The following is a 13,145-nucleotide window of genomic DNA, read 5'->3' on the forward strand; positions in this document are numbered from 1 at the left end:
ACGCCGGTAATCTCCCCAACTGAGGAGGTCCCCTCGGGCTCTAAAACGCCAGCCATAATGGCTCCAATACCAGATAACTCCGATGTTGAGATGGAAACAGAGGAATATCTCAACAAGATTCTACTCAGTGAAGATGAACTCCTACGTTCATCTTCTGAGTCAGAATCCGAAGACCTCGACCTTACGGTGGTGGGGGCTGATCTGACTAACAGTAGCATTCATGCTCCAGTTAGTTCAGATTAACCTTCACCACTCCAAGCAGGCTTCGGCCTCCCTTCTTCTCCGAATCCACAAGAATGGGGAAGACGTGGTGCTGGTCCAGGAACCATGGATCTGCAAGTCCATGGTTCAGGGACTCAGGACTCCTGGGTACAACTTGCTATATGCATCGGACAAAGGTGACCCCAGATCATGCATATTAGCAAGAAGTAATACTAATGTATATTTACTCCCTAATTACAGCGATCGAGATGTAACCGCGGTCAGACTGCAAACTGACCAAGGAACACTCTGGATTGCGTCGGCATATCTCGGCCATGACCAACTCGGCCCTCTCCCTGGCGAAAAACTACGGAGACTTGTAGCCGATGCTGAAAGGCAAAAGATCTGCCTCATAATTGGTTGCGATGCAAACGCCCATCACACGGTCTGGGGAAGTACCGACATAAATGATAGAGGTGAGTCACTTTTTGATTTTATTTTGAGTACTAACCTGATAGTAAGTAATACTGGCAATGAACCAACATTCGTTACCAGAAACCGACAAGAAGTACTAGACATTACTCTTGTCTCCGATTCGATTCATCAAAGGATCTTAAATTGGAAAGTATCTGAAGAACACTCGTTCTCTGATCATAGATACATCCAATTTAGTCTTAACGATGTGACTACTAAACAGTTAGCATTCCGAAACTATCGCAAAACTAACTGGCAAAAATACAGGGAAACTCTGACAAGCTTACTTAAACCTGAACTTCTAAGTTATCCCTCAAATACAATCGATCTCGACAACAAAGTCAATGATCTCACTTCTGCCCTTAACCTATCAATGAATAACTCCTGCCCACTCATACAAGTAAGAGGAAAGCAGAAGCCACACTGGTGGACCTCAGGGCTAGAACCGCACAGAAAAGCTTGTAGAAAACTCTTCAATCTCGCCAAATCCACTAGAGATGTTTCAGACTGGGACCTATACAAAGAATCCCTGAAAGTCTACAAAAAACAGCTAAGAAAATGTAAAACATCTTCTTGGAGAAATTTCTGTGAAAAAATAGAAGACTCTTCAGAAGCCTCTAGATTAAGAAAAATTCTCTCAACAAACCCTTTAATGCCCAGTGCCTTGAAAACAAATAACGGGGCCTGGACCAACTCCTGTGAAGAATCACTCAATTTGCTACTAGATACTCATTTTCCAAGTAGCTCAAACATTATAAACAGAGTCGACCCATCAGGGCCAGACACAAATTCAAAAAACAATCTTGGTCTGATTACAAGAGAGAAGCTAAAGTGGGCCATCAACGCCTTCAAACCATACAAATCCGCTGGACCGGATGGTATAATACCAGCCGAACTTCAAATGGCATCAGATATTCTAATTCCCATCTTAGAGATAATTCTGAATGGATGTGTAAAATTGAAACACATCCCTGCCCTATGGAGAGAAGTTAAAGTTGTATTTATACCCAAAGCAGGCAAATTCTCTCATGTCAATCCGAAAGACCTCCGACCTATCAGCCTATCATCATTCCTTCTTAAAACCTTAGAACGAATGATTGATATCCACTTGCGTAATGTCATAGATCCCAATCTTATATCTACAGCACAACACGCTTATTGTAAAGGGAAATCGGTTGAAACAGCACTACATACTGTAGTGCGCACTATTGAATATTCCCTCCATCATAAAGAGTTCACCTTAGTTGCATTTCTTGATATTGAAGGCGCGTTCAACAACGTCAGCAACATAGTAATCACAAATGCACTGAAGAACCTTAAAGTAGATAGCTCACTGAGCGAGCTAATAGACCTTATGCTGAAAAGCAGAATTATTAACTCAACTCTAGGAGATTTCTCAGCAAGAAGATCTGTTAGTAGAGGTACACCACAAGGAGGGGTACTCTCCCCACTCCTGTGGAACTTAGTGGTTAATGAACTACTAGTCGGTCTAGAAGTAGATGGATTCAAAGTGATTGCATACGCTGACGACGTCGCCATTGCCATATCAGGAAAACATCTCCATACTATAATAGAACTAATGCAAACTGCTCTAAATAAGCTACTAAAATGGGCAACAAACTGTGGATTGGGGGTAAATCCTCAAAAAACAGAACTTGTCCTCTTTACAAAGAAATATAAAATTCCACAACTAGACCCCCCCTCTATTAATGGTGTTCCACTTAATTTTGCCAGCGAAGCCAAATACCTGGGTCTTATTTTGGATAGCAAATTAAACTGGAAAACCAACATACAAGAAAGAATAAGAAAAGCCACAGTGGCACTCTTTTCTTGCAAAAAAGCTATAGGGAATAAATGGGGACTATCTCCTAAAATAACTCATTGGCTATACACTGCAGTCATCAGACCTATTCTCACTTACGGGGTAGCAGTTTGGTGGACTGCTCTGGAAAAAGTAACATATCGAGACAAGTTAAGCAAAGTCCAACGTTCAGCCTGCATGTGCATCAGCGGAGCTCTCCGTTCGACACCTTCCGCCGCTCTTGATATATTACTCAATCTTCCACCCATAGATATATTCAGCAAGCAGGTGGCCGCGAGCACTGCTATTCGACTCCAAGCCATCTCTCAATGGACCAATAACTCTATTGGCCACACAAATATTCTGAATTCATTCGGATCAATCCACAGTCACTCCGACTACACCACCCCACAATTGGTTTTCGGCAATAATTATGAAGTCACCATCCCAAATAGATCAGAATGGGACAATGCCGAGTTTCTAAGAGATGATTCAATTCATTTCTATACAGATGGTTCTAAAACCAATGACGGAGTGGGTGGCGGGGTTTACTCCGATAGACTTAATGTTAGTCTCTCCTTCCGTCTCCCTAATCACTGCAGCGTGTTCCAAGCGGAAATAATGGCGATTAAAGAAGTACTGACTTGGCTCAAAGAAAACGTGATATCTACATCGGATATCCGCATCTTCTCTGATAGCCAGGCCGCCCTTAAATCGTTAGCTTCGGTTTCCACAAACTCCGTTACTGCCCGCGACTGTCGATCATCTCTCATGGAGATGTCAGAACAGTTTAACATTCACCTTTTCTGGGTGCCGGGTCACAGAGATATTCTGGGAAACTGTGAAGCAGACGAACTCGCCAGAAATGGAACTCTAATACCAATTTTACCCAATAAGGCAAATATTGGTATACCAATCGCAACGTGCAAACTCATGATGAAGCAAGAAGCTATAGAGGCAACAAACATACGATGCACACAGGTAAATTTTCCCAAAAACATGGCCAAAATTATTTTTTGTGTTTATTCAATTTATTATTGCATGATTATATCAAAATAAGATAATTTCCATAAAATTCACCATTTTTAAGTAAATTTACACGAAAATTCACAAAAAAGAAGCAAAAAATGAAAAAAGTCGTTTTTTTTACTTTACGCCATAGGGTTTCTTTCATTTGACATTTAATAATACAATATTTATACATTCAATAGATTGAAAAAAACAGTTGAACAGTCGTTATTATAAATAAATAAATAATGCAGGCATAGATAACAACTATATACATAAATAAACATGAGTGTGAGTTTGTATGTGTGTATATCATTCAATGACTTGTGAGTTGTGAAACTGTAACTATAAGTCTGCTTGCTCGATCTCTGGTTCTATTAGAAACTGAAGTATTTCAGAGGGAAACACATTTTTTGTTTTAGGATTTAGTTTTCTCAAACCACTTATTAATGGGTCAGAAGAGACCAAGAGATTATAAAACACATCTTCCATATTTTGCTGCCTCGAAAATTTTCTTGAGAAACTTTCTCGAAACGCTTTATATCTTTGTTTCGTGATTCTTGGGCTTCTTCGCCGAGCTGTCCAATGAATGAATAAATTTTATTGAGGCTTAAGTTTGGATACATATGGTTATTATGAAACTAAGTTAATTTTCCTTCAACAACTATTGAAAGTGCTTCTTCTGCTGTATATGGAATAATTTTCTGGTCAATTTTTTTCAAAGCTTTTGATATTTTTCAGCACGTGAAGGAGTTGAAAATATTATATTTTTCATTACATTTGATGAACAAGTTTCCCTTTTTCTCGCAGTTGCATGGCGCAGCATAGCTTAATTCTTCGGCATTATAGTTAGAACGTAAATCTTCTGTTTTACGTCTCTTTGACCGTTCGCTTAGGTCTGAAAAATCCATTTGAGTCCGTCCAACAAAGCCATGGGCTCAGCATGGAAACGATATTTCATATTGCAACCAATTTATATTTTGTTTTAAGAAGGTGTTGTTATTTCTGGAGGCACTCCAGCCATCTTCTTCTATGTTCATATATGCAAAATCAAAATCCGTTAAATTTTTCTCTATTTGCTCCGAAATTTCAATATTTCAACCTTTGGTACCAAAAAAATTAATTTTTTCTGTAATGTCACGTGACGAACAGCTTTTTAAAAATTCAGAAAGCTTATTTCTTGAAAGAAAAATGAAAGTTAATTACGATCCTGTGTCAAAAAAGAAAAATCTAATTAAAAAAAAAAAAAAAAAAAATCACCGTCCCCAACACCTTTTGAAGCCAATATTATAAAAAGTCGCAAAAAACCGCAATGTTTTAGGATTGTTTCCCATAAAGGAAACATTTAACTATTTTTCAACACTATTTTCAGTACAGAAAAACGCAAATCAACTTAACTTTTTCATTATCAAAGAAAAAAAATTTGTTTGTTTTTACTGCTCAAACACATTATCTTAAAAAGCTTTAAAATTTACTTTAGACTTAAAATTTTGCATTATCTTTGTCATTATCTTTTTTTAACATACCACTAGCAACAGAATCCATGTTAATTATTTTAAAAATCGCCAAAAAAAATTAAATAAAAAATAAAGCAAACTACTTCTTATAAGAAACCAACCTTGCTACTGCACTCGTTAATTAAAATGTTCTACTTTGAAAGCATCTACTGATTAAACAGTTACAATTTGCATCGCATGATCAATCAGGTTCTAAGCTTATGTTATTTGTAAACAACTTGGCATTAAAAAAAAACAACAAATCGCAAATTTTTTTTTTGTAGTTTTGGCCATGAATTTGGGAAAATTTACCTGTGTGCGATGGTCAAACATTATAAGTTGCCAAACGACCAAGCTAGATCCAAAACGTTCAAAAAATTTGTTGTCTCTAAGCAGATTGCATATCAGCTCTGTAATAGGTGTCTTAACAGGACACTGTCTCATAGGTAGACACGCCATAAGACTTGGCGTAATCTCTAACGACTTCTGTAGAAGTTGCCTTGATGAGGAAGAAGAAGAAACAATCCAACATCTTCTCTGCTCATGTCCTGCCCTTTCCAGTAGACGTAAAAAATACCTGGAAAAATATTTCTTAGAAGATACCAGTGAGCTAATCAATACTGACATCTTCAACCTTCACCGCTTTATTAAAAGCTCCAACTGGTTTAATTAGTGAGGAATTTCCTCACAAAATCATGGTATCACAACGGACCAATAAATGGTCTAAGTGTGTCAGTTGTTTTCCTGACAGCCATTTCTACCTAACCTAACCTAACCTACTCCATGAAGACACACTTTTCACTCCCTGAAAATCTCATACATTATGCAGACTTTTTAATGAGGACTTTTTACTCCATGAAGACACACTTTTCACTTCCTGAAGTTCTCATTCATTATGAAGACTTTTTAATGAGGACTTTTTACTCCAAAATGACAAACTTTTCACTCCCTGAAGTTCTCATTCATTATGAAGACTTTTTAATGAGGAATTTTTACTCCATGAAGACACACTTTTCACTCCCTGAAGTTCTCATTCATTATGAAGACTTTTTAATGAGGAACTTTTACTCCAAAAATACACACTTTTCACTCCCTGAAGTTCTCATTCCTTATGAAAACTTTTTAATGAGGAATTTTTGCTCCATGAAGACACAATTTTCACTCCATGAAGTTCTCATTCATTATGAAGACTTTTTAATGAGGAATTTTGACTCCAAAAATACACACTTTTCACTCCCTGAAGTTCTCATTCATTATAAAGACTTTTTAATGAGGAATTTTTACTCCATGAAGACACACGTTTCACTCCCTGAAGTTCTCATTAATTATGAAGACTTTTTAATGAGGAATTTTTACTCCATGAAGACACAATTTTCACTCCATGAAGTTCTCATTCATTATGAAGACTTTTTATGAGGAATTTTTACTCCATGTATACACACTTTTCACTCCCTGAAGTTGTCATTCATTATGAAGACTTTTTAATGAGGAATTTTTACTCCAAAAACACACACTTTTCACTCCCTGAAGTTCTCATTCATTATGAAGACTTTTCAATGAGGAATGTTTACTCCATGAAGACAGACTTTTCACGCCCTGAAGTTCTCATTCATTATGAAGACTTTTTATGAGGAATTTTTACTCCATGTATACACACTTTTCACTCCCTGAAGTTCTCATTTATTATGAAGACTTTTTAATGAGGAATTTTTACTCCATGTATACACACTTTTCACTTCCTAAAGTTGTCATTCATTATGAAGACTTTTTAATGAGGAATTTTTACTCCAAAAACACACACTTTTCACTCCCTGAAGTTCTCATTCATTATGAAGACTTTTCAATGAGGAATGTTTACTCCATGAAGACACACTTTTTACGCCCTGAAGTTCTCATTCATTATGAAGACTTTTTATGAGGAATTTTTACTCCATGTATACACACTTTTCACCCCCTGAAGTTGTCATTCATTATGAAGACTTTTTAATGAGGACTTTTTACTCCAAAAACACACACTTTTCACTCCCTGAAGTTCTCATTCATTATGAAGACTTTTCAATGAGGAATGTTTACTCCATGTATACACACTTTTCACCCCCTGAAGTTGTCATTCATTATGAAGACTTTTTAATGAGGACTTTTTACTCCAAAAACACACACTTTTCACTCCCTGAAGTTCTCATTCATTATGAAGACTTTTTATGAGGAATTTTTACTCCATGTATACACACTTTTCACCCCCTGAAGTTGTCATTCATTATGAAGACTTTTTAATGAGGACTTTTTACTCCAAAAACACACACTTTTCACTCCCTGAAGTTCTCATTCATTATGAAGACTTTTCAATGAGGAATGTTTACTCCATGTATACACACTTTTCACCCCCTGAAGTTGTCATTCATTATGAAGACTTTTTAATGAGGACTTTTTACTCCAAAAACACACACTTTTCACTCCCTGAAGTTCTCATTCATTATGAAGACTTTTTATGAGGAATTTTTACTCCATGTATACACACTTTTCACCCCCTGAAGTTGTCATTCATTATGAAGACTTTTTAATGAGGACTTTTTACTCCAAAAACACACACTTTTCACTCCCTGAAGTTCTCATTCATTATGAAGACTTTTTATGAGGAATTTTTACTCCATGTATACACACTTTTCACCCCCTGAAGTTGTCATTCATTATGAAGACTTTTTAATGAGGACTTTTTACTCCAAAAACACACACTTTTCACTCCCTGAAGTTCTCATTCATTATGAAGACTTTTCAATGAGGAATGTTTACTCCATGTATACACACTTTTCACCCCCTGAAGTTGTCATTCATTATGAAGACTTTTTAATGAGGACTTTTTACTCCAAAAACACACACTTTTCACTCCCTGAAGTTCTCATTCATTATGAAGACTTTTTATGAGGAATTTTTACTCCATGTATACACACTTTTCACCCCCTGAAGTTGTCATTCATTATGAAGACTTTTTAATGAGGACTTTTTACTCCAAAAACACACACTTTTCACTCCCTGAAGTTCTCATTCATTATGAAGACTTTTTATGAGGAATTTTTACTCCATGTATACACACTTTTCACCCCCTGAAGTTGTCATTCATTATGAAGACTTTTTAATGAGGACTTTTTACTCCAAAAACACACACTTTTCACTCCCTGAAGTTCTCATTCATTATGAAGACTTTTCAATGAGGAATGTTTACTCCATGTATACACACTTTTCACCCCCTGAAGTTGTCATTCATTATGAAGACTTTTTAATGAGGACTTTTTACTCCAAAAACACACACTTTTCACTCCCTGAAGTTCTCATTCATTATGAAGACTTTTCAATGAGGAATGTTTACTCCATGTATACACACTTTTCACCCCCTGAAGTTGTCATTCATTATGAAGACTTTTTAATGAGGACTTTTTACTCCAAAAACACACACTTTTCACTCCCTGAAGTTCTCATTCATTATGAAGACTTTTTATGAGGAATTTTTACTCCATGTATACACACTTTTCACCCCCTGAAGTTGTCATTCATTATGAAGACTTTTTAATGAGGACTTTTTACTCCAAAAACACACACTTTTCACTCCCTGAAGTTCTCATTCATTATGAAGACTTTTTATGAGGAATTTTTACTCCATGTATACACACTTTTCACCCCCTGAAGTTGTCATTCATTATGAAGACTTTTTAATGAGGACTTTTTACTCCAAAAACACACACTTTTCACTCCCTGAAGTTCTCATTCATTATGAAGACTTTTCAATGAGGAATGTTTACTCCATGTATACACACTTTTCACCCCCTGAAGTTGTCATTCATTATGAAGACTTTTTAATGAGGACTTTTTACTCCAAAAACACACACTTTTCACTCCCTGAAGTTCTCATTCATTATGAAGACTTTTTATGAGGAATTTTTACTCCATGTATACACACTTTTCACCCCCTGAAGTTGTCATTCATTATGAAGACTTTTTAATGAGGACTTTTTACTCCAAAAACACACACTTTTCACTCCCTGAAGTTCTCATTCATTATGAAGACTTTTTATGAGGAATTTTTACTCCATGTATACACACTTTTCACCCCCTGAAGTTGTCATTCATTATGAAGACTTTTTAATGAGGACTTTTTACTCCAAAAACACACACTTTTCACTCCCTGAAGTTCTCATTCATTATGAAGACTTTTCAATGAGGAATGTTTACTCCATGTATACACACTTTTCACCCCCTGAAGTTGTCATTCATTATGAAGACTTTTTAATGAGGACTTTTTACTCCAAAAACACACACTTTTCACTCCCTGAAGTTCTCATTCATTATGAAGACTTTTCAATGAGGAATGTTTACTCCATGTATACACACTTTTCACCCCCTGAAGTTGTCATTCATTATGAAGACTTTTTAATGAGGACTTTTTACTCCAAAAACACACACTTTTCACTCCCTGAAGTTCTCATTCATTATGAAGACTTTTTATGAGGAATTTTTACTCCATGTATACACACTTTTCACCCCCTGAAGTTGTCATTCATTATGAAGACTTTTTAATGAGGACTTTTTGTTCCAAAAACACACACTTTTCACTCCCTGAAGTTCTCATTCATTATGAAGACTTTTTATGAGGAATTTTTACTCCATGTATACACACTTTTCACCCCCTGAAGTTGTCATTCATTATGAAGACTTTTTAATGAGGACTTTTTACTCCAAAAACACACACTTTTCACTCCCTGAAGTTCTCATTCATTATGAAGACTTTTCAATGAGGAATGTTTACTCCATGTATACACACTTTTCACCCCCTGAAGTTGTCATTCATTATGAAGACTTTTTAATGAGGACTTTTTACTCCAAAAACACACACTTTTCACTCCCTGAAGTTCTCATTCATTATGAAGACTTTTTATGAGGAATTTTTACTCCATGTATACACACTTTTCACCCCCTGAAGTTGTCATTCATTATGAAGACTTTTTAATGAGGACTTTTTACTCCAAAAACACACACTTTTCACTCCCTGAAGTTCTCATTCATTATGAAGACTTTTCAATGAGGAATGTTTACTCCATGTATACACACTTTTCACTCCCTGAAGTTCATATTTATTATGAAGACTTTTTAATGAGGACTTTTTACTCCAAAAACACACACTTTTCACTCCCTGAAGTTCTCATTCATTATGAAGACTTTTTATGAGGAATTTTTACTCCATGTATACACACTTTTCACCCCCTGAAGTTGTCATTCATTATGAAGACTTTTTAATGAGGACTTTTTACTCCAAAAACACACACTTTTCACTCCCTGAAGTTCTCATTCATTATGAAGACTTTTCAATGAGGAATGTTTACTCCATGTATACACACTTTTCACTCCCTGAAGTTCATATTTATTATGAAGACTTTTTAATGAGGACTTTTTACTCCATGCATACACACTTTTCACTCCATGAAGAAGTTCTCATTCATTATGAGGACTTTTTAATGAGGAATTTTTACTCCATATAGACACACTTTTCACTCCCTGAAGTTCTCATTCATTATGAAGACTTTTTAATGAGGAATTTTTACTCCATGAAGGCACATTTTTCACTCCCTGAAGTTCTTATTCATTATGAAGGCTTATTAAAGTGGACTTTTTGTTCTATTTTTCTCTGTCCATAATCTTACCTTTATATGTGTACTGTACACCGTTGAAAAGAACTAAAAAGTCATTATTTTACTCTGCTGAGAACTTTTTTCTTTTTTTTCCAAGCATATATTGAATACAAAATCACTTTTCGTAGAAAATAAGTACTTCAAGACTTTTACGTTTTATGCATAATTTTTGTTATTTTTTAACAAAATTTCAATCAAATTAACCGTCTCCAAAAAATTATTTAACATTTTTTTGTTTCGAAGCATTTTTCGAGTTTTTTTTTTAAATGAAGCTCTCTTTCACAACATGTATTTTAAATATGTACATCTTCTCATATCTGTTTCTATAAAATTCCTCAATCTTAAAATCGGCAGAGAATTTTCATATCTACAGCCATATAATTATCATATAAACTATTATAAAATTGGGTGGCTTGGGTGTATGCGTAACTTTTTTTTAAAAAGATTTTAAGAAATGAGTTTTTTTATAACGAAGAAAACTACAAATTGGTTATGAGTACGTCGAAAATAAGAGTGATATTTCAAATCTATCCGAAATTTCTTTATTATCAAAGATTTTTGGCTTAATTCTCAGAAATCCTTCTCCAGTTTTAAATCAGAAAATTGCTAAAAAAAAAACAATGGTTTCAGTCCAATCAATTTTTAATTTTCTCCCTCTGTTAATAGAATTATTCCCTCGCTGAAATTATTTAAAAAAAAACTTTTAAACATTTAAGTACCCACTTTTTTCTAATTTTGTGCTCATGGAATTCATGGGGGAATTCAATAATTTCTATTTTTACATATATTTTCTTTCAACAAAACATCCAATGAACCTAAGACCCCGAAACGTGCTATTAATAAAAAAATACCCAACAACAACAACAAAACAAAAATTAATAACGCTATGAATAAAATTCAATTCCAAAGCAATTAATTTAGAAACGACCTTCAGGAAGTGAAAAATACCTTTCATTGATCCACACGGACCAAACTTTAGTTGCCGCCGCCGAGGCTTGAACATCAGCAATCTACTATCGATTTTTGCTATCAAAAGTATCAAGTTCGTTGAATTTAAATTGTTGTTGTTCATCCTGTTCCTGGTACCACAGTTCGTTTGTTGTATTAGTTCCTGTTAGACATGGATACTTAACCACATCACCCTTACCACAGGACATCATTCCCCCAAGTACCCCAGTCCCATTAGCTATAAAGTTTTAATATTTGACGCACACCTTAACTGATTAAATATTGAATGTAAAACATAAACTTTTTGGCTGCTGCTGGTTGTTTGGTTGTAAAAAATGGAAATAAAATACGAGCACTTGTTGTAGATGTATAGTGGAGCCAATGGCGACGGCTATGAGCTTTCTTTAGAACCTGATAATCTCAATATTCCCCCTGATTCAATTGGACAGCATTTTGAAATCCTGCGAATAAAAGGTTTTAGAACAATATTTAATATTGCGATTAAAATTCTCTTGCGGTGAATCTAATTTGCAATTCAAATTTGGGGCCAATTTACACGTTCGATATGCGCGGGTTTGCGGTGGGTGGTGAAAGGTGAATAGAAAAGTGACTGGCGATGGCAGTCGGTCGTCCCAAACACTATACAACAGCAGCGCGGTAAACTAAGACCCATCGTGTCATTCCATTTGCGAGCAACAAAGCAATTAAATTTTAATACGCTTCGTTTAACGCGCGCATTCTTCGCGTTGCGGGTACAAAGTAATCCTGGTTCCTGGAAATGAAGGCGGCGATAGTGTTGGTTATGGTGTGTTGGGGTTAAGTTCTTGGGGAGTGGTGGAGTTGTTTCACGTGGAAACAATTTAATTTCCTCGGTGGTTGTATCCCAATGCGGTTGGGTAACGGTAAAGCAAGTTGAGTAAAAAGGTTCGCCCGGCCCCGGATTATAATATCCATTTGAAATGAAAGAAGGAAATGGATGTTACTTGCAGCAGAGCGCGGTTAGATCGCAGAGTTGGTAACAATACGAAGCAGACACGGAGCGGTGCGGTGGTAGTGCGGCGACTAACATTACGACGCGACGACGACGATGACGACGTATACGGCGCAAGCAAGGCAGCATAAGGTGTCAAGGAACTTTCTGGTGTGTGTTGCAAGGGATAATAAAGGTTTGCTGAAGAGCTCAAAGTGTGGACGGAAGGCTAACTTATAGGTGATTAGTGCTAAGCTCTATGGACAAAAGGAGCACTAAAGGAAGGGAGCATAATAAATCGCTTGGCATACCTTACAGTTCGTCTAAGCAAAACCATTTACCGGAGCTTTATATACAATTTAAAGCGGTTTCTTTTAAAAAGAAAGTTTATACGAATGATGGGTATAGGTAAGGACTTGAAGGAGAGGAAAGTTGGTTTTGTTGGTGATTTAATTGCGTAATAACTTACGTCCGTTGTTTGTTTGGTTTGCTTATAACTGTTTGTTGATGGTCTATCAGCTGTTTTAATGATAGGGTTTTAGGTATGAACATTAAACAAGTATGCGGCT

General features: G+C 35.9%; 1 protein-coding gene across 1 annotated transcript; it reads left to right on the forward strand.

Moving 5' to 3' along the window:
- Nucleotides 1–327: 327 nt before the first annotated feature.
- On the forward strand, nt 328–12,127 carry LOC129914972 (uncharacterized). The gene is made up of 3 exons (XM_055994425.1): nt 328–398; nt 463–1,075; nt 11,972–12,127. Exons 1-3 carry the CDS (start codon nt 328–330, stop codon nt 12,125–12,127), a joined length of 840 nt encoding a protein of 279 aa, XP_055850400.1.
- The last annotated feature ends 1,018 nt before the right edge of the window (nt 12,128–13,145 follow it).

Source organism: Episyrphus balteatus, chromosome 3 (assembly GCF_945859705.1).
Source record: "Episyrphus balteatus chromosome 3, idEpiBalt1.1, whole genome shotgun sequence".
Taxonomy (NCBI): Eukaryota; Metazoa; Arthropoda; class Insecta; order Diptera; family Syrphidae; genus Episyrphus; species Episyrphus balteatus.

Coding starts and splice junctions, on each gene's coding strand:
- LOC129914972 (XM_055994425.1), top strand. CDS start 328: ATGGATCTGCAAGTCCATGGTTCAGGGACTCAGGACTCCTGGGTACAA. Junction 399..462: donor GCTATATGCATCGGACAAAG/GTGACCCCAGAT, acceptor CCCTAATTACAG/CGATCGAGATGTAACCGCGG. Junction 1,076..11,971: donor ACTCCTGCCCACTCATACAA/GTAAGAGGAAAG, acceptor CACTTGTTGTAG/ATGTATAGTGGAGCCAATGG.